Source organism: Furipterus horrens, unplaced genomic scaffold (assembly GCF_987537825.1).
Source record: "Furipterus horrens unplaced genomic scaffold, mFurHor1.1.pri manual_scaffold_3, whole genome shotgun sequence".
Taxonomy (NCBI): Eukaryota; Metazoa; Chordata; class Mammalia; order Chiroptera; family Furipteridae; genus Furipterus; species Furipterus horrens.
Genome location: NW_028327173.1, coordinates 96,896,360 through 96,919,122, shown reverse-complemented (window position 1 = coordinate 96,919,122; position 22,763 = coordinate 96,896,360). Strand labels below are relative to the sequence as shown.

General features: G+C 36.0%; 1 protein-coding gene across 2 annotated transcripts in view; it reads right to left on the bottom strand.

The window, feature by feature from the left end:
* Positions 1 to 22,763, bottom strand: part of GMDS (GDP-mannose 4,6-dehydratase) — a 747,100-nt gene that overhangs the window by 430,850 nt on the left and 293,487 nt on the right. For both annotated transcript variants that reach the window (XM_090269914.1, XM_090269913.1), the window contains exons 5-6: positions 14,291 to 14,483; positions 13,322 to 13,426 (exon numbers count right to left, since the gene is read on the bottom strand). In XM_090269914.1, the coding sequence (XP_090126040.1) occupies positions 13,322 to 13,426; positions 14,291 to 14,483 (298 nt within the window). The remainder of the gene's footprint in view (positions 1 to 13,321; positions 13,427 to 14,290; positions 14,484 to 22,763) is intronic.

Below are 22,763 nucleotides of genomic sequence, written 5' to 3'. Positions count from 1 at the left end.
TTACGCTCATTTATTTTGGAAGTGAAGGGAGAGTCATGGGCCCAGCTGGATTTGGTTGTGTAGACCGGTGAGTCACTGAAGTGAGAATTGTCCAAATGATTATGAGAGCCGTAAATAACAACCCTGTTATCTGGGCTTCACCAACTTGGGTTTGACCTGCAGTTGATCAGAATACTTAAGGCCTAAATAGTTTCACATGGAGGTATTTAAATCAGAGTGCATTTATCCTGTGTTTAGGTAAATGTTTGCTAAAACTCTATGAAGGATTTACTAGAAAATAAAAGTGATAGGGAAAGAAAGAGAAGTTCCTAGTCTTAGGGATGACATTCATCTAGATTTGGTGGTAACATTTGAGAGTGAAATTCTATAGCAGGGTTTTCACCCTCAGCACTGCTGACATTTTGGGCTGGGTAATTCTTTGCTGTTGTGCTGTCTTGTGCGCTATTGGATGTTCAGGAGCAACCCTGGCTGCTACCACTCCTCATCTCCTGTTGTGATAATTAGATAATTAAAAACATCTTATATTTCCACATGTCTGCTGGGGGCAAAATGACATGCTCCCCATCCTCATTGCTCAACTCTGTTGAGAACCGCTATCCTCCAGTATATTAATCTTATCTTTAAAGCAATGAATAAAGAACAATCTGTAGAAAAAATGGAGAAAATTATTCAAAATTTTACTATGACTTAATTTTTACATAAATTTAGTTTTATTATTATAAATATTAATTTATAATAAATACAGTTTAACATTTTAAAAAGCAGAACACTTGGCCGCTAGGAAAAAAGCTCAAGTCTAAAACTCAAAACCACAATTCATGAACCTTAAAACGTTAGATTCTCTCAGGTGATACTGAGTTTAGACTGATATATATAATTTCTTATGAAGCGATATTTAGAGAAATGTGCTGTGTCATCTAAAAACAGTTCGATATCTAAACAGCAGTAGTGCACCATCCATTTGCGGTAGTCTTAAACTGTTAATTATCGATATATTTAAAATACTTTATAACTTCCTATTGCCACATGATTTTCTATGTATTTTGTATTAATTCTATTTCTCTTCATTGTCAACTTCTTAGTCATACTCAAGGTAAGTTGTTTCATACCACAATTACATTTTAATATTATAAAACTTTTATTATGGTTATTTCTGCTAAACATCTGAAAAATATTGCCTTTAATCAAACTAATATCTTTTACAAAGATAAGAGCAATTGAGATCAATTTCCAACTTCTCCACTTGCTTCATTCCATGGAATAAGTAACCAGCTCTGCCTAAAGTGGGTAGCAGTTTCACCTCTAAAATTCATATATATACTAATTCTACAAATATTAATGTTTATGTCATTCTGCCCTTCCCCAGGATTACTTCTAGTCTCATTGTTAGTTTTGTAACCCTGGACAACTCAATTGTATCAGTTTCTTTTCTTCTGTTTTAAAAATTACAATTCCTTTTTTAAAAAAACAATTTTAATTATTTATTTATATATTTATTTATTTTTATGGGGGGAAGAAGGGAGAGAAACATCACTGTATGGTTGCCTCTCACGTGCCCCCAACTGGGGACCTGGCGTGCAACCTAGCCATGTGCCCTGACTGGGAATCAAACCAGCGACACTTGGTTTGCAGGCCGACACTCAATCCACTGAGCCACAGCAGCCAGGGCCTGGTATCAGTTTCTTTACTGAGAAAGTGTGTTGGAATGATATTTAAATTTCTTTCCATCATATAAATTTTGAGGGTACTTGGGCAGAATACATATAGGTGGATGCTATTTCCTAAAAACTCAAAGAAAGAATATTGCATTTTTATTAAAATATACATTTTTAAATTAAAAAATTATAAAAATAAAAGTATACATATATTTTTATATACACATAAAAAAGTATAAGTAAAAAAATTTAGTCAGAATACCTCAAAGTATATTTAGAGTATTCACTATGTGAAATAAAACAAAGACAGCTCATGGGTATATTTTTCACGATTGTAATGATAATGACGATGATTATATGTTGATGATAATTGCCAAACTACTCTTATTCCCTCAGCTGGGAAATTATTAAAAGTTTTTCTTTACTAAAAAAGAAATACAAAATAAACTATGCACATACATGCACCAGCCTCTTGGTGGTATTCATTAGACTCTCTTGGAATTCAAGAGAAAACAAAACACAAAGTCAAGTAACTGAAGAGCTCCTGAAGAAAGAAAGCAATGATAAAGTCTCTCTATACGGCTTTATAGTCCCAGAGAAGGTAGCATATCACACATCACCCATGAAAGAGAGCATGATTTAGGAGTCAAAGATGGAAGGAGAATGAAAAGAAAAATACCTACTGCTAAGAGATAATTCTTCATACAGGGCAGAGTAAATGTTCCATCCTTAAACATTGAAGAAGGAGGAAGAAGGATGAGAGGGAGAAGAAGGAGGGAGAGAATATGAAAAAAGGGGGAAATGGGGGAGCAAGGAGAGGACAGAGGGAGAAAGGAAGAGGGGGAAGGAATAAAAGAAATAACACTGCTACTCAGACTAAAGGTATCCAAGGAAAAAGCTAATAACCGCACGTGCCTCACTGCTAGAGAACTACTAACAATGAGGCAGGTTCACTTAGCCAAACTTGACTTCTTCAGTTGATTATGCAAGTAGTAGTCACTATACTGTCCAGACTTACCTAATGACCTATACATTAAGATAAGTCAACATAAGAAAAATATCTTCATAAAAAGACTGGAACTCTTAACTTTATCTCCTCCAAAACCAGTGATATCCAAGTGAGAGTCAAAAGTAAAAAGGCCCCACTTGTGAACCAGCAGACACTTGAGCCTCACCTGCCAACACCAGATAGAGAACTTTCACCAAGTACATTCCTGGTGTGGTCTTTTGCCTCAGGGACAAAGACTTTGGGAAGTCTTTCATACCCTAACTGTAGGAACCTAAAACACTCATTCTACACTCATATTAAAAATAAAGATAGTATAGGGGACTTCTGGCCAAGATGGAGGTGTAAATACACACGCTGAGTCTCCTCACAACTAAGAATGAACCTACCACCACGTAAAAACTAAAAAAATCAAGAAAATCGAAACTATAGGGAAGTTCAGCAAAGAAATAAAGAAGAAATAATCAGCCAGAAGGGTAGGAGGAATGGAGCTGGAATGGAGAGACAGAGCAGCAGAGCAGGGGCTTCGGGGGCAGCGCTAGGCTGGCACGTGGCTAGCAGCGTGGCTAGCAGTACAGGGACTGTAGCCATGGTGAACAACAGTCATATGGCTTAAATCTGAGAAGTAATCCCAACCCCAGACCAGATCGAGTAGCTTGCAGTTCCAGCACTGGGGAAAATAGAGCTGCATTGCTTCGGACTGTGAAAGCCAGTGGGGGTTGGGGCGGAGGAAGAAGCTATCAGTCTCGAAAAGGAGACAGCTTGCTTAGTAAGGGAAGGGGAAGAAGTGCCTGGAAAATGGCAGCAACTGTCAGTGTTCCCTCTCAGACCTCTCTCCCACAGACAGCACTAAAACACAGTGAAACAAGTTGTCAGCGTTGATTACCGATGGCTCCACCCCCTGTAATGTAAAAGGTGGGACAGCCCTTACTCAAATAACAGAGGCAAACACAGAAAGCTGTCAAGATGAGAAGACAGAGAAGTACGGTCCAGAAGGGGGTGCCGATCAAGGTCCCAGTGACACAACTAAGCAACAAGCAGATAAGGAACCTAACAGATGAGGTGACAGCAAATCTTAACAAATGCACTGTTTAAGGCACTGGTGTTAAAAATGCTCACCAACTTGACAGAAGTGGTAAAGGAAAGGAAACCAGGGTTCAAATCAACAAATTCGAATATAAGGGAGAAATAAACAGTCAACAAGTACAAAAGGAGGAAATGAGAATTGAAAACAATGAGGGAGGCTTAGAAACCTCTGGAATAGCTTTAAACATGCCAATATCCAAATCATAGAGTTGCCAGAACATGAAGAAGGAGAGCAAGAAATTGAAAAATTATGTGAAAAAATAATGAAGGAAAACTTTCCTAATTTGGGGAAGGAAATGGACAAACAGGTCCAGGAAGCAGAGAGAGTTCCCACACAAACTAGACCTGGGGAGGACCACACCAAAACACATCATAATCAAAATGCCAAAGGTTAAGGATAACGAGAGAATCTTAAAAGCAGCAAGAGAGAAGAGGCGAATTACCTACAAAGGGGTACCTATAAGACTGTCAGTCGATTTCTCAAAAGAAACTTTGAAGGCAAGAAGGGACTGGCAGGAAATATTCAAAGTGATGAAAAGCAAGGCCCTACAACCAAGATTACTCTATCCAGCAAAGATATCATTCAGAATGGAAGGACTGAGAAAGTGGTTCCCAGACAAGGTAAAGCTGAAGGAGTTCATCATCTCCAAGGGATTGTTATATAAAATGTTAAAGGGACTTATTTAAGAAAAAGAAGATCAAAACTGTGAACATTAAAATGAAAACAGTATCACAACTATCAACAACAGAAGGTAGGGAATGGAACAAAGGCAAACTAATCAGAAAACCAGAGTGGGAACAGAATCATAGGTATGGGGAGCATGGGGGAAGGAGGTCAGCTGGGAAGAGGAAGGAGGGAGAGGGAGGGAAATAGTGTAGGAATTACGAAGCACAGTAGGAGGGTGCAGAATGGACATGGGATGTTGAGAAGAACTTACATGCACAACCTATGGACATGGACTAAGGGGTGGGGCTGCTGGAGGGAGGGGGGTTATTGGGTGGAGGGGAATAAAGGGAAAAGAAATTGGCACAACTGTAACAGCATAATCAATAAAACATACAAAAAAAAAAAAAAAAAAACGAGAATAGTATAAGAAAGGGAGAATCCAAGAACTTACATGCATGACCATGGACATGAACTAAGGTTGGGGGGTGGGGATTGCTGGAAGGTAAGGGTTACCAGGTGGAGGGGGGCAAAAGGGGAAAACTGGAACAACTATAACAGCATAATCAATAAAACATATTGAAAATTTTTTAAAAATTTTAAAAAGTAAAGTCACATTGCAAGAAAACAAAAAGCTCAATATATGCTACAGTTATCAAAGCGAGAAAATCAAGTCAAGGTTACTTTAATCATTTGATATTTCTATCTTTCACTTTTTTGTTTACTCTTAATGGTCACGTAAAATGTTTTTTTAATTTGCAATATGTAATTTTATTTACAATATATTGATTTTATAATTTTTTGAATGTCAGCAAGCTTTTATTTGTGGCATGCCAAACCAGTCTCCTGATATAAAAGTAAAACATAATTAACAAAATGCTTTAATTATCCAAGTGATTAACACTAGATATTCCTGTTACATTATCTTCTAAAATAATAAAAAATAAAAATTAGAAATCTTACTGTTAGCTTTAGTAACAGACTTGCTATAATATTCTGGTTTATAGAATAATATTAAGTTTAAGAGATTTTATTACTAATAAACAATATATTTGAAAAGAAACTCAAATATCCTGATTCATAAGCTACTTTAAAGTAGTTTTAAAATGTCTCAGTATCTTCCCCATAGTTTAATTTATACAGTTAACAGCTTTAAGCCATCACAGCTTTGATTAGCCTTTCAAAGAAAGTTAGCAACAAAAAGAAAAGTATTTTGTATATCACATTTTCCTCACAGAAATGTAATGTTTCTGAACAATAAACACAGACTTTATTTCTTAAGTAGAGAACATATAAATCTGTGTTTCCAACAGAAAGGCGTCATGATAGTCACATTTGTGGCAAAGAGAAAACTTATTTATGCACATTCAGAGATACGTAAATGAAAGTCAGATAAAGAATTTCTGTAGAAAGCATGCATGGAAATGTTTTCCAATCATGTACAGTTTGTGAAAGTTTTTCAAAAAGCAACTTCTCTTCTAATTAAAAAAAGAAAAAGATCACCCTATCAGGGTGGCAAGGTTGGTTGCAGCATCATACCATACACCAAAAGGTTGTGGGTTCGATTCCCAGGGCACATACTTAGGTTGCGGGTTCTGTCCCCTGTGTAGGCACATACAGGAAGCAATGGATTGATGTTTCTGTCTCACACTGATGTTTCTTTCTCTCTCTCTGTACATCTCCCCTTCCCTCCCTCTTCTCACTCTAAAAATCAATAAACATCCTCAGGTGAGGATGTAAAAAGAAAAAAGAGAAAAAGTTGATTGTTTATGAATAAATGTAGCTTGTTAATATCTGTAAATATTATATGACACATAGTAGCAGTTATTCACAGAATATAGGATACATACATGGTCATGTCTTTTATGGACATATAATTCTAAAATTTTATCTATCATTCATTATTTGCAGTTAATTTTACTAAGTGCCTCCATTTTATAAAAAACAAATCTAAAGCATAAGCATATCAATCATCCTGCCCTATTTGAAAGAATGGCTAGCTAGATGGTTGACTGAAGGAAACAGAAATCAAGTCCATTGATCAATGGATTTACTTCCCACATCAATGATTTCCAAATGTTATTTCTGTGCCAAACACAGATGATCTGGATCTTTAGCAGTATTACAAACTTCTCTTAACAAAACTTAAGTATCGTAGAAAGAGAAACGCAAAGGACTGAAATGGAGAAAAGACATACAATAGTCAAAGTGAGAACTGAGAGCTGCTGTGAGGAACTATGCTACAGATTTTTGGTCAGTTATTAGTTTACCTGGTTCCATACCTCAGTATTTCAGTAAGAACAGAATCCCAAATGACCAAAATGTTTCAGGAATGCTGCTTATGGATGGCCTACTATAGATTATCTTTGATTTTAATATTTATTGAAAATCATTTTATAAGACTATCTTGCTAGCTTGGGAGAACCCATGTTAAGTCCAATTGAAAGATTTTTTGATTTTGAGGATCTAATTACTCTAAAGCTGAGGACAGTACATGCTTTCTTAAAGGGCCAGAGAGCAAATATGTTAGGCTCTGCAGGCCACCGGACTCTACTGTAAAAGCAGCCATAGATACTCATAAACAAATGGGTATGGCTGTACTCCAATAAAACTTTATTTACAAAAATAAGCTGGTGGGCTGGATTTCGCCCATGAGCCATAGTTTGCCAACTTCTGGCTTAGAATAAATAGCCTTATATTTAAAAAATACTTATTCCATACTTTTTGAAGTCAGAAATTCTCATGGAATGTTTTTCATGCAAAGTGGGCACTATCAAATTTTTTTTGTTAGAGAAAAAGTACATGTCCCAAAAAAGCTGCAACAGTTTGGACTCTACTAATTGGCCATTTGTGACTATATATACTTTAGACTAGATTGAGGTTTACCACTGCACTATCTATAAAATGTGTTTATTTCTTGTGATAGAGTAAAGGGGGACTGATGCTGATCCTACTTAAGAAACTAAACTCAAAGTACTACAGCAGTTGTAGGTATACAAACTAAGATTATTAATAAATTGTACCTATTTATTAAAGTATATCAGACTGAATCTTTACTTAAAAAGTTTTCCTTCAATTACTATGTGTATGAAATCAATAAAACACTATTTAAAACTATCCTAACAGTCTCTAATTAAGACTGTCTAGCCTTCATGTCAGTAAAGTTTTAGAGAAACATGAGATATTAACTCACTTATTCATGGATAAATATTTATTCAATACTTACTACCAGATGGATACTGTGTTAGATGCAGAAGATTTAAGAGTTCAATACAGTCCCACCATTAAAGAATTCTCAGACTGGCAAAGAATCTCGTCAAAAAGTAATAATTAATTGTGACAAAACAACAATATTATTGTCAAATTAATCCAATTTTAAAATGAATTTTCAAACTTCAGAAAATGCTTTATCTTATCAAGTATCCCATCAACTCCACATATACCTCTGTAATTTTCCATTGTTTAGTTACATAAATGAAATAAAAATGAGCTATTACTGATTTCCAGATAGATAAGGAAACAAAACAAAGTGGTATACACTACAAGGTTAAATATTTAATAAACATTTAACAAAAGCCCTAAAAAAGACTATGTACAGAATAATCCTATTTCCATGTTTACAATAAAGATACCTGGAACATTTCTGAAGGAACGTTAACAGTGGGACTGACGACAGAGCTGGGAGTCAGCGAGAGAAAAAGAACTTTTACTTTTCTCCTTATTCCCTCCTCTACTGTTTACTCTTCTTTTAAATAAAAAAAGAGAAGTACTGGACTAGACTTCCAGCCAAGATGGAGGTGTAGACAGACATGCTGTATCTCCCTCCACAACTAAGAAAGAATACAACTATCTCAAAACTAGAAACAACCAGAAGTTCCAGAAAATCAAACTGCATGGAAGTCCAGCAAACAAAGATATATGGAAGAAATACTCATCCAGACAGGTAGAGGGGGCAGAGCCAGGGTGGAGAGGACGCAGTGGGGTGGTGGTGGCAGCAGCAGCAGCAGCAGCAGCAGCAGCAGCAGCAGCAGGCCGGCAGAGTGTGCAGTCACATGTTTTAAAAAGTCAGGAGGGACACCTGGGGAGCATTCCCAGCTCCTCACTGGACCTCCCAGCCCAAGGTCCCAGCACCGGGGAAAATCAAGCCTCATTGCCTCTGACTGTGCAAACCAGAGGGGGTTGGGGTGGAGGCAGAAACTGCTGGTCTCAGCAGAGTTCGCTTGTTTAAAGGGCCCCCACAGTCCTAGAACATCCGCAGACCCACCCACTCTGGGAACAACGGCCAGGGCAGGAAATAGAGGGGTGCCAGTCCAGTGCGGAAGTGAGAGAGGTGTCTGGAAAAGAGGCGAGTGTTGGGCAGGTGGCATTGTTCCCTCTCGGACCCCTCCCCTGCATACAGCGTCACAATGTGGTGAAATAGGTCACCCTGTACTGAGGAATCCCTAAGGCTCCACCCCTTACAACGTAACAGGAGCGACAACTGTACCTGGGACACGCAGGCAAACAAACACAGGAGTCTGTCAGAATAAGAAGACAGAGAATTAGGGCCCAAAAGGAGAAATGGATCAAGGTTCCAGTGGGAGAACTAAGCGAAGAAGAGATAGCCAACCTCACAGATGAGGAGATAGACAACCTAACAGATGCAAAATTCAAAACACTGCTGGAAAAGATGCTTACAGGCTTGACAGATATGCTTGAGTATGGCAAACACATAAGAGAAAAAGTGAAGGCTATGCTAAGCAAAAAAAAGGAAAATCCACACAAAACCAATGGTGAAGGGAAGGAAACCAGGGTTCAGACCAATGATTTGGAACATAAGGAAGAAAAAAAACAGTCAACCAGTGCAGAATGAGGAAGCAAGAATTGAAAAAAATGAGGAAAACTTCCCAAATTTTGTGAAGGAGATGGACATACAGGTCCGGAAAGCACGGAGTGTCCCCGGCGAGCTGGACCCAGAGGGGGCCACACCAGGACGCATCATGATTGAGATGTCAAAGGTGAAAGATAAAGACAGAGTCCTGGAAACAGCAAGAGAGAGGCTGATAGTTGCCTACAAGGGAGTGCCTATAGGACTATCACTTGATTTCTCAGAGAACACTATGCAGGCAGGAAGGGACTGGCAAGAAGTATTCAATATGATGAAAAGCAACCTTCAACGAAGATTACTCTATCCAGCAAAGCTATCATTTAGAATGGAAGGGCAGGTGAAATGCTTCCCAGACAAGGTGAAGCTAAAGGAGTTAATCACCAAGCCATTATTATATGAAATGTCAAAGGGACTTAAGAAAAAGATCAACACTATGAACACTAAAATGACAACAAACTCACAATTATCAATAACTGAATCTAAAAAATAAAAACAAAAGCCAACTAAGCAAACCAGAATAGGAACAGAATCATAGGTATGAGGATCATTTGGAGGGTTATCAGCTGGGAGGGCGGAGGGGGAGAAATGGGGAAATGGTGCAGGGACTAAGAAGCATAATCAGTTGGTACAAAATAGACAGGGGGATATTAAGAATAATATAGGAAAGGGTGAAGCCAAAGAACTTATATGCAGGACCCATGGACTTGAACTAAGGGGGTGGGAGTGGGATTGCTTGGGGGAAGGAGGGTAATGGGCAGAGAGGGGAGCAAAGGGGAAATAATTGGAACTACTTTAACAACATTATCAATAAAATATACTTTAAAAAAAAGAGAAGTATTAATTTTAAAATAAATTTAAAAAATAAAGCGATTAACAACGACAAAGACAAAAAATAGTTCTCATTATCAAATATGCAATTAGAATCTTATGGGGTGTATATTTATCTTTTCTTTCTACAACTAAGAATGCTTTTCCCTATCTTAACCTGATCCAAAACAATGGACTTGTACTTATTTTTTGTATGAGGAAAGGTTAAGGACAGAAAAGCACAGAAACCCAAACGACGTGTATAAACATGTTTGCAACTCAAGAGGTAAGGATCATCATTTGAACAGATTTCTTGAGCATCTTCTATAGCAAATGCTATAAGCAAGAATCACTAAGCTCTTCCATTTTCTTTTTCCTCTACTAAGGACACCCTGACCACAAAATTAATTTAAAAAATGATACTGGCTGCTTGTTGTTTTCCTTTCAAGCACAGAGGACAGACCAGGCTCCTTTGCTTTCATAACACATTATGGGAGTTTTTAACTTACACAATTAAAAATAAATATGTACTGACACTAAAGATACCTTTATAAACCTGTCACTTGAATTGTTTTCATGACTTGGCTTAATTATGTGGCTATATAATTACATAAAATTTCACTGAGAAAGTTATAAGCAATACCAGTTGCTGGGCACGAAATAACTTATAACAGTGAACTTTTCACTTATTCTCAAACTAAAAGGCTAAATGATAGTGAAATTTAACAAAAATTCTTAGATCGTACAGATAGTTTTAAAATTGTAAGTAGTATGTATTTTTTGTAAAGATTATCATGTTTCAATAAATAAGAAATAATAGGAATAAACAATTTCTTATATAAAACCCAATATTTGGAACAGGAGACTAGTATGCTTTTAACGGTCTCAAGGAGAAATGTAACAAGACAATACAAACAAATATAGTTTTTAAAAAAAACAAAAAACTGATAATGATTCTAAGTACAAGATGTTGTAAGCCAGAGGAAAGGCACACATGGCCAAAGATGACAGCAATTAATTCAGTCCTTTGTATTCCCAGAATTTGAGAACAAAATGCTTCATGATTGATGACCTACTTTAAAAAAGATGTCCTTTTTGGAAAAAGGGAATTAACCTTCTTTAGAAAAGCAATACCAAGAGTACTTACAATTATGGGATGTCTTTTTTAAAAAATGCCTTACGCCTAGTAGCAGAGAGACAAAGAACAGAGGGAAATCCTAGCACCCAACAAATTATCCCTTACTAGCTAAGAATAGCTGTATCTCTGACTTCATGTTTGCTAAGAGGTTATTGGGAACATATTAATATATGTGTATAAATAATTTAGAATCTAAGTAAATTTAGTTTACGCAGTACAAAACTTCATTTAGGATACTGAGGATCAATATGCAGGTGGGACAAAAGTGGGTTTACAGTTGTTCAAATGGAAAATAATACAATAATAAATAATAACACAAGAAGGAACTGTTTTTGCATACTTATAGCTGTGAGCTTGCTTTTGCACACCCTGTATTCTCACTCCAGCTTGTTCTGCTTCTCCACTGGGTCATTGGGCACCTCAAATTTTATTCCATATATCATTGCCCATATTTACCCATTCTAATTCTAACTCAGTGATCCAAAGCAGAGATTCCTCTTCCCATTTATGTGAGATTGTTATTTCTACAATTCTTTTCATTTTACTTGCTTATATTTGTAGAGCCCTTACTTTACTTCACAGAGTATGTGTTCATCAAATGTACAGAATGACTAAGATTTCCTTACATGAACTTGGATGGCTTTTGAGGTCAAGATTGTTACAATAAGGATTCCTTTTTCAGTATTTTTGACATTGTGGTACCCAGTCCTTCAGGAAAATTCTGGTTCCCTCAGGAGGCGGTTGTTCCACTGTTTGAAACTCAGAGGTGAGCAAATATTTGCCTACCACCTTTGTTCCTGCCTCTTTTCTGTAGCAGCTGACAGAACAGTCTGCATTGGGAATGCTCATTTCATCCTTTCTTCTCCAGCTAAACTCTTCCTGGTCTGGATAGCATTCTTCATACAACAGGTCACCATTCTGATGGACTTCGTCTGAGTATATTCCACTTTTTCAAAATATCCTATGAAATGTGGAATCTATAATTAAACCAGGAGTCTAGATCTAGATTGACTAGAGGAGGAGACTGTGGCCCTCTCCTGCTCTCCTGGGATATAAATCCTTGGGAGCTGCACCAATAGAAATTTATTAATAGTTTCTTCCTATGATGGTTAATAACGAGTCAACCAAAATACTCCAATGCTTTTCACTTGAATTGTCATAATAGATGACGACCACAGTTTGGTATAATACATTACGAGGGAGGTTGTGGACCCAGTATGATTGTGGATCCTGTCCACTCAGCTAATGTCAGTATCCATTTGAGCATTCAGGTTTTTCTATTCTCCACTGTCTTTATTATCATGGTACTAAATCATCGGAGACTTTTTCACAAGGCATTGTCAATGTTTCGGACCACATATACAATGGTCCCACAGGATTGTAATGGAGCTGAAAAATTCCAGTCACCTACTGATGTTGTAGTAGCACAGTGCATTACATGTTTATGGTGAGACTGGTATAAGCAAGCCTATTGCCCTGCCAATCATATAACAATATAGCACATACAATTATGTATAGTACCTAGTATTTTATAATGATAATAAACAACTGTGTTACTTGTTTATGTATTTACTATGTATTTTTAAATCATTATTTCATAATGTATTCTTTCTAAAAAAAGGAAGTGACTTCAAATGTATTTTAAAATATACTATAGAAGCATAGTAATTTCTGGATACCTGTTTAAATGAAGTATGAAGAAAAACTATTGAACATTCAACTGATTCAAAGTAAAAATATATATAGATTCTACAAGTTGAGTCTACATAAAAAAGAATGACTTCCGGAAACCAGTATAAGTTTACTACTTATTCCTTTGCATTCATACAAAACTTCCTAATACTTAGATTAAAAAGATGCTTGGTAAGACCTACCAGTGAAAATGGTAAAACTGGAACAATGTTCATTTTATGTTGGAAAAAAAAACCTAACAAACTTAAGTAATTAAAGCTGGATGCTCTTCATTTACCACTTCTGATATCCATAATAGTTAAAATGTGAAATTTTCCAGTCTATACAGTACAAATGCAGAATATAAATGCAAGTTTTTGTTGTTTTAAGGTCTGAAATTCTCTTTTCCATTAATATATTTACTGACCTCTTCTAGGACTCTCATGATTGAAGAGAATACCATTCACTGCAAAGAGATTATATGCCTCACGGAAGTTCACCACAATCCAGTAGGCATATAGTTTTGCTGCCCCTGTTGAAATAAATTTTTAAAAGCAAATGAAAGACAGTGATTATTACAAAGACAGTATCTTGTTATTAAAAAGCAATGATCTTTTACTTATCTTAAACAAGTAACAACTTGCAAAAATTATAATCTGTAATGTATCATGACAGAAAAAATTAGTCAATACCCAAAGACAAAATAAAGGTTCTTTTGCCAGTTAATCAGGTGTACAAGGAAATATTTAAGAATTTCTTACTTTTGTAATAACGATGGTTCATTCTTTCACAATCTAACTAATTTCAAGTAGAGTGTGTGCCATATATCAAGCAAAATTTCTTAGATTTTAGTCCCTTTTCCTTAGTATTAAGGAATTAAAAAGTGAAAACCATGAGATCTTAATATTCTAGCAGCTTAGAAATTTTATCACTAAAGTCTTTCATATTCATGAAAATACTCTTTTTACAAATATATAAAATATAATAGAACTGTTTTGTTGTTGTTGCTTTTTTGCTCTTTTAAGGGTCTGAACTCAGACTTTCATCAGAGATAAACATAAAACCTTATCACTTTAGCACAACATTTCAAAAAAAAAAATCATGTTTGGTCAAATTTTCCTTTCAAAGTGATCTGTATGAAAGGATTGAATGAACATGAATTGGTGAGGTGAGGTGGTACCTTCATCCTGGAGGCAATGACAGCAAATACTTCTAGTTAGCAATGTATAAAAGTATGCTTTTCAACAACTTAGTCACTTTAGTCGATCTTAACGTTACTCTCACACCCAAACGACTTCAGCCATGAGACATGAACAGAATTAAAGCAGAAACGCATGCACACCGACACCCACAGAGAAAGCAGCACATGCACACGGCTGCGTGCTGGCCTTCTCACCATATGGTGACCGAGGATAAAAGGGAGTGGTCTCCTTCTGGGGTATTTCTTGCACTTTCCCATAAAGTTCACTTGTTGAGGCTTGATAGAACTTCACAGAGTTGATAAGGCCACAGGTCTTAACTGCATCCAGAAGCCGTAGAGTGCCAACTCCATCAACATCTGCAGTATATTCAGCCAAGTCAAAAGAAATCTGGAAACAGCAGAAGGTAGTGCTACGTTAAGGGTAACAGCAACAAAGATGCTAACAGAGGTAACAAAGACTTTCTACAATTTCACAAACTTAGAAAAGTTATGTTTGTGAGAAAATATTTTCTAATAGAATAAAAGTGTGCATAATATCTATTTCTAACACCAAGTGGCTGGTAAATACCTAAGTGTCGATGGTAAAATGAAGAACACTATAACCACACCTATCATGTCCTAATTCTAGGCTGAAGTCCCTAGGGCAGAGCTTCTCAAAGTGCAAGCCTCTGTCCTTCAATATCATCTGGAGCGTTCCTAAAAAGTAAAGACTAAACTAGTGTTTTGGGAGTGAGGGTCCAAGAAGTGCACATTTATAATAAGTCCCAGCTGATTTTTAAGCACAGAAGTTTCAGTACATGTGCTTTAGAACAGTTGATTTTAAAAAGGATTGTTTTATATTTTATTTTAAATTAAGATACAACAATGACTTTTTAGTGTATTACATATATATTTTTTAATTATGAGGCATAATGAACACTGCTAGTTGTTAATGTGTATTGAACTGTATGATTTCTAAGAAGAGGGTGTTCAGGGGTAATTCAATATTTTGCAAGTTTTAACATATTCTTTAAAAATAAACATGACTGATATGCTTTTTTCTTAAATTATTTATGAGTACAATAAACAAATTTATCTAATATTCAATTCACCTAAAATAATAAGGCTGAAAATCTTTGTCACTGGTGTATTTATGGGCCAATACAGCCAGACACCATGCAGCTTCCCTGCTGCCTGGTGAATGATCTCAATGTTCACCTAGAAAATCCCTCTCCAGGGTGAGTGAGGTAACTGGCCTCCGTTACCACCCAGTCCTGATTGTCCTCTGAGCAGAAGCTGCAGCCTTGTCTATGCACAGGCGCAGTATTTAGGTAACTTAAGCAACTATTAAACAGAGTCCTAACTCAGACCATGAAACTCATATCACATAGGCCTGTCAGTAAAGCTCACGTGGCAGCCATAAGATAAAACAGAAAAAAAGGGTTTCACTCACAAACTTTCAAAGCCAAGAAAGCACAATTTTATGCTTTTTGAATAACAATTTATTGTGATAAAATTTATACACCATAGAATTCACCCTTTTAAAGTTTAGGACTCTGGTTTTTATTATATTCACAGCTTTATGCAATCATCACTACCATCTAATCCAGAACATTTCATCATCCCAAAAAGAAATTCTGTACCTATTAGCAATTCCCACATTGACAGCCACTAAATACTTTCTGTCTCTATACAGTTACCTATTCTGGACATTTAATATAAGTAAAATCATTTCCTATGCGGCTTCTTTCACACATCATATGTTTATTTCTCTTGGATATGTACCTAAGAGTAGGGTCATTTGGTAACACTATGTTTGACAATTGGAGAAACTGCCATGCTGTTTTTCAGTGTTGCTGCACTATTTTACATCCTTATCAACAGTTAATGAGGGCTCCAAGCTCCACACCCTACCTACACTTGTTGTAGTCTGTCTCATTGATTATAGACATTCCACTGAGTGTGGTGCTGCATGTTTTTTTTTAATTGAGATATAATTGACATGTATCATTATATCAGTTTCAGATGTACAACATAAAGATTTGATAAATGTGTTATGAAATGATCACCACCATAAGTCTAGTTAACAACCAACACCACACGTAGTTATAAATATTTTTCTTGAGATGAGAACTTTTTAAGATCTACTCTTACTTAGCAACTTTCAAATATGGAGTATCATTACCTATAGTCACCATACTATACATAACATCCTTATGACTTTTTATTTTACAGTCTGTATCTTTTGACCACTTTTGCCCATTATGCCCACTGCCCGCCAACCTCTACCCTGCCTTTGGCAGCCACCAAACTGTTCTCTGTATCTATGAGTTCATTTTTTTCTTTTTTCATTTTTATTCATATTTAGACAGAGGGGAAGGGAGAAAGAAAGAGAGTGAGAGAAACATCAATGTTCGAGAGATGCATCAATTGGTTGCCTCTTGTGCACCCCCAACTGGGGACCTGGCCCGAAACCCAGGATCGTGCCCTGACTGGGAATGGAACCGGCAACCCTTCGGTTCACAGGTCATCATTTAATCCAATGAGCCACACCAGCCAGTGCCTTTTTTTTTTTTTTTCTTGTTAAGAGTCCACATATGAGAGAGATCTTAAGTATTTGACTTCTACTGTCCAACTTATTTCATTAGTATACTGTTTTCAAGTTCCATCCATGTTGTCCAAATGCCAGGATTTTTTTTTTCCATTGATGGACACTTAGGATGTTTCCATATCTTGGCTATTATAAATAATGTTGCAATGAATATAGGGGTGCACATATCAGAGTGTTTTCATTTCCTTTGGATAAATCCCCAGAAGTGGAATTGATGAATCATTTGGTACTTCTATTTTTAATTTTTTGAGAAACCTCCATGTTTTCTATAGTAGCTGCATCACTTACATGCTCACCAACAGTGCAAATAGTGCATCAGCACTACTCCACAGGTTCTCCTTCATATTTTCTCTTTAAATACTGTATTCTTAACCTCAAAATACAGAATTAAAAGAGTGCATATTTAAAAAATTCTGAAATCTACTATAAGTCAGAGTCAAAAGGAAAAAACCAAAACTACTACCACCCTATATATTCTAGTATGTAAGCTTCATAGGGGTAGGGGCCTTTACTATTTCTGCTTACCATTAAATTCCCTAGATTGACATACTGGTCAAAATGTAGCTGGAATTTAAAAATGAAAAGTCATTTGAAGAGAAGTTATATTTACAATGAATTAAATAACATATTTAACTCTTCTACAGCTGTTAACAGAACTATTATCTCCTAAAGCATAAATTGGCAAGTATATGAATAAAAATATTAGTAAAAAATTTTCAAACAAAGCAGAGAAGCATTTCATAATAAACTGATAAGGCCTAACTGCTTTCAAGCTTTTCAGTTGAAACAAAAAGAAAAATACATAGATGAATTTTTAAAAACGCAAAATTATCTCAGAAGAAACGAGATGGCTTTAATATTGAGTCAATATGTAGCACAGACAGATAGGAACATCAATGCAAGGTCTGACCAAATAATATATCAGACTTCCAAGAAAACCTATTGCCATAGCCACCATTTCAGTCTATGCTCCCATACACAGGCTGATGAAACAAAGTGTTTATGCAAGTGTCCAAGAAGAAATTGACAATACACCAAAACAAGACATGCTGATAATTATAGGTGACTATAAAACAAAAGTAAAGATAATGTAGAAATGAGGCAAGAGATCAGTTCGTGGATTTCTGTGAAGCCAACTTGTCAATCACATAACACATCCTTCAAACACATGAACAGATGACTGTATACAGTGACCCTTCGCTTATCGCGGGTATTACGTTCTAGACCCGCGTGATAGGTGAAAATCCACGAAGTAGGAACCCTACATTTATTTTAGTATTTACTGTACAATACTGCAAAATCCTGCGATATAGCAAAAAATCCAAGATAAATAGTTAAATATAATATTTTTTAAAATCCCGCGATACAGCGAGGCCACAATAAGTGAACCACGATATAGAGAAGGACTTTTGTGTGTGGACATCACCAGAAGGCCAGTATAAAAAAAATCAAACTATGTAATTGGAGGCAGGAGATGGAGAAACTATTCTCTCTGCCAAAACAAGACCAGGAGCTGATTGTGGTGCTGACCACAGGTTCTGTTAATATCAAATATTTCAGGAAAGCTGAAGAAGAGCACTAAAAGAAGCAAGGTGTTCAAAAATAACATAAATGTGTTCCTGATAGATTTGAAGTCTAGTTAAAAGAGATTTGCACTGTAAACTTAATTGACTGAGAACCAGAAGAACTGTGCACTGAAACTAGAAATATTATTAGGGAAGAATGTGAAAAAGACAAAACCAGAAGTAGAAAGTAAAGAGAAATCAAGATGGTTGACACTAGAAACATTAAAAACTGTTAAAGACAAGTGAGAGGCAAAAGGTATATGTGACAGAACAATGAACACAGCTTTTCTTTTTCTCATTGCAATTCCGTAATGACATGATGTTGAGCATCATTTCATATACTTAATTACCATTTGTAAATATTTGGTGGTGTCTGTTTAGATGTTGGCCTGTTTTTTTAATCAGGTTGTTCATTTTCTTTCTTTATATTTTAATTTTTTTTTTTCAGTCACAGTTGATTTACAACATTATCAGTTTCAGGTGTACAACCCAATAATTAAACATTACTTACAAATTGATCACCTGATAAATTTAGTACCCTTTCGAAACCAAACATAGTTACTACAATATTATAGACTATAGTCCCTGTTTTACTTTATATCCCTGTGACTATTTTGTAACTACCAATTTGTACTTCTTAAGCCCTTCATCTTCCCATGTCCCTCCCATCTGGCAAATGTAAAACTGTTCTCTGTATCTATGAGTCTGTTTCTGTTCCGCTTTTTCACTTATTGTTTTTTTAGATTCCACATCTAAGTGAAATCATACGGCATTTGTCTTTCTGACTATTCCACTCAGCACAATACCCTCCAGGCCCATCCATGTTGTTCCAAATGGCAAGATTTCATTCTTTTCTACGGCTGAGTCATATTCCACTGCATAAATGTTCCACTTCTTCTTTATCCATTCATCTATTGATGAACACCTGGGTTTCTTCCATATCTTGACTATGGTAAATAATTCTGCACTGAACATATGAATGCATGGCTTTTTGATTTAGTGTTTTTTGGTTTCTTTGGATGGATACCCAGAAGTGAAACTACTAGATCCTTCTTTGTCTCTTGTTATAGCCTTTGTTTTAAAATATATTTTGCCTGGAAGGGCAGATAAAGTGCTTTTCAGACAAGGTAAAGCTGAAGGAGTTCATCATCACCAAGCCATTTTTATATGAAATGTTAAAGGGACTTATTTAAGGAAAAGAAAAAGATCAAAACTATGAACATTAAAATGACAACAAACTCACGATTATCAACAACTGAATCTGAAAAACAAAAACAAATTAAGCAAACAACCAGAACAGGAACAGAACCATAGGTATGGGGATCATTTGGAGGGTTATCAGCTGGGAGAGGGAGGAGAAGAAAGAAGGAAATGGTGCAGGGATCAAGAAGCATAATTGGTGGGAACAAAGTAACAGGGAGATGTTAAGAAGAGTATAGGAAAGGGTGAAGCCAAAGAACTTACCTGCAGTACCCATGGGCATGAATTAAAGGGCAGGGGGGTTGGAATTGCTGGAGTGAAGGGGCATAACGTGTGGAGGGGGGCAAAGGGAAAAGATTCAGACAACTGTAACAGCATAATCAACAAAATATACTTAAAAATTAAGTATTGAAATTCTAGCTTTGATTGTTTATTTCCATTTTCAGATATATCTTTCCATCCCTTTACATTCAGGCTGCATGTGTCTTTTGATCTGAAGTGAGTCTCTTGTAGACAGCATATGTAAGGAATGGTATTATTCAGTTATTCCTGAGACACTTTATGTTTTTTTATTAGAATGTTTAATAAATTTGGAACTTAAACAAATTGTTGATATATATGTTTATTGCCTTTTCTTATACATATTTTTTACTCCCCCCCACCTTCTTTTTCTTAAAGAAGACCCTTTAATATTTGTTGTAATATTCATCTGGTAGTGATGAACTCTTTTAAGTTTTTTCTTGCCTGGGAAGCTCTTTATATCTTCTTGTATTCTAAATGACAGCCTTGCTGGATAGAGAGTAACCTTGGTTGTAGGTCCTTGCTTTTCATCACTTTGAATATTTTGTGCCAATCTCTTCTGGCCTGAAAAGTTTCTGGTGAGAAACCAGCAAACAGTCTTATGATGGAGCCATTGTAAATAACTAACTATTTTTCTTGCTGCTTTTAAGATCCTGTCTTTAACCTTTGATTTTTCTTTTCCTTTTTATTTTATTTTATTTTATTGTTGTTCAATTACAGTTGTCCCAATTTTCCTCCCATTGCTCTCTCCTGCCTCGCCCATTTGGTATTTTAATTACAATGTTCCTTGATGTAGGCATCTTTGGGATCACTTTGGGACTCTGCACTTCCTAGACCTGTATACAAGTCTATTTGCTTCACCAGTTTAGGGAAGTTTTTCATCATTACATTTTCAAACACATTTTTAATTTCTTGCTCTCTCTATTCCTTCTGGCACCCCTATGGTACAGATATTTTTACACTTGATGTGGTCCCAGAGGTCTCTTAAACAACTCCCCTTTTTTAAAACTGTTTTTCTTGTTGTTCCTCTGAATGGGTGTTTTCTGCTTCCTTTTTTCCAAATCGCTGATTTGATCCTCTGTTTCATCTACTCTACTATTGATTCCCTGTAATGAAGTCTTCATTTCAGTTATAGTATTCATTTATAATTGATTCTTTATGTTTCTTATCTCTTTCTTAAAGTTCTTACCAAGTTCATCTACTCTTCCCCTAAGTTCATTGAGCATTGTTACAATCAGTGTTTTGAACTCTGCATCTGGCTAGACTGCTTGTCTCCATTTTGTTTATTTAATTATTTTTCCTGGAGTTTTGTTCTGTCCTTTCATTTGGGACAGGTTTCCTTGTCTCCTAATTTTGGCTGCCTGTGTTTGTTTCTATGTGTTAGGTAGAACTGCTATTTCTCCTGGTCTTGGTAAAGTGGTCTTATATAGTAAGGATTCTGTAGAACCCAGTGGCTTAGCTTCCCTGGTCACCTGAGCTGGGCATTTCAGGTGTCCCCCACCCCATGTGGGCTCTGTGCACCCTTCTGTTATCATTGAGCCTTGACTGCTGTTGGCACATCAATAGGAGGTATTTATCCCTGAACATAGGTTTTCAATGACTATCACATAGGGATAGAGAGAGTAACTACAATGGTCAATGTAAAGAGATAGAGAAAAACAACAAAAAATGAAAAACAAGAGATTTCTACCAGAGGATTCAAGAAATAAAAGGAAAATTTAAACCTAGACCATCAATGCTGAGTGACCTACAAGAAAGAATATTATCTCACCAACAGAAAATAAAGGGAAGGCAGAAAGAGTATACTGAAAATCTGTACAGGACAAAAGGGATGACAGAAACCTTTGAAGAAGATTCCTATGAAGAAGAACCTGTAAATCTAGAAAGTGAGGTGAAAGCTGTCCTAAAAATATTTGGAAGAAACAAATCACAGGGGATGAACAGGAGACGAATAAAATTATTTCAAGCCATGGACATTGAATCTGTCAAAAATCCTAACAAGAGGAGAAATCACAATACCTGATATCAAACTATATTGCAAGGCCACTGTAATCAAAACAGTCTGGTGCTGGCATAAGACCAGACATGTATATCAGTGGAACAGAATAGAGAGCCCAGAAGTAAACCCAGGTCTCTATGGTCAATTAATATTTGACAAATGGTGCAGGAGCATAAAATGGAGTAAAAATAGTCTCTTCAACAAATGGTATTGGGAGATCTGGACAGGTATATGCAAAAAATGAAACTAGACCACCAACTCACACCATACACCAGGATAAACTCATGATAGATAAAAGACTTAAATGTAAGCCACAACACCATAAAAGTCCTAGAGGAAAACACAGGCAGAAAAAAAAAAAGAACAACAAAGCCCAAAGTGAGTAGAAGGGAGCAAATAATAAATGGAGCAGAAGTGAACAAACCAGTCTAAAAAATAATACAAAAGATGAATGAAACCAAAAGCTGGATCTTTGAAAAGATAAACAAAATTGACAAACCTTTAACCAGACTCATCAAGAAAATAACAGAAGAGACCCAAATAAATAAAATCAGAAATGAAAAAGAAGTAACAAATGACACCAAAGAAATACAAAAGATTGTAAGAAAGTATTGAGAACTAACTCCCAACAAACAGAAGTCCTGTACCAAATAGCTTCACAGATGAATTTTAGCAAACATTTAAAGAACTAAAACCACTCCTTCTCAAACTATTTCAAAAAATTCAAGAGGATGGAAGACTCCCAAGCTCACTTTATGAGTCCAGCATTATCCTAATTCCAAAACCAGAAAAAGACACTACAAAGAAAAAAATTATAGGCCTATAACCCTAATGAACAAAGATGAAAAAATTCTCAACAAAATATTAGCAAACCAGATTCATCAATACATTAAAAAGGTCATACACAATGACCAAGTGGGATTTATTCCAGGAACACAAGGTTGGTACAATATCCAAAAATCAATAAACATGACACACAACATAAACAAAATTAAGGATAAAAACCACACAATC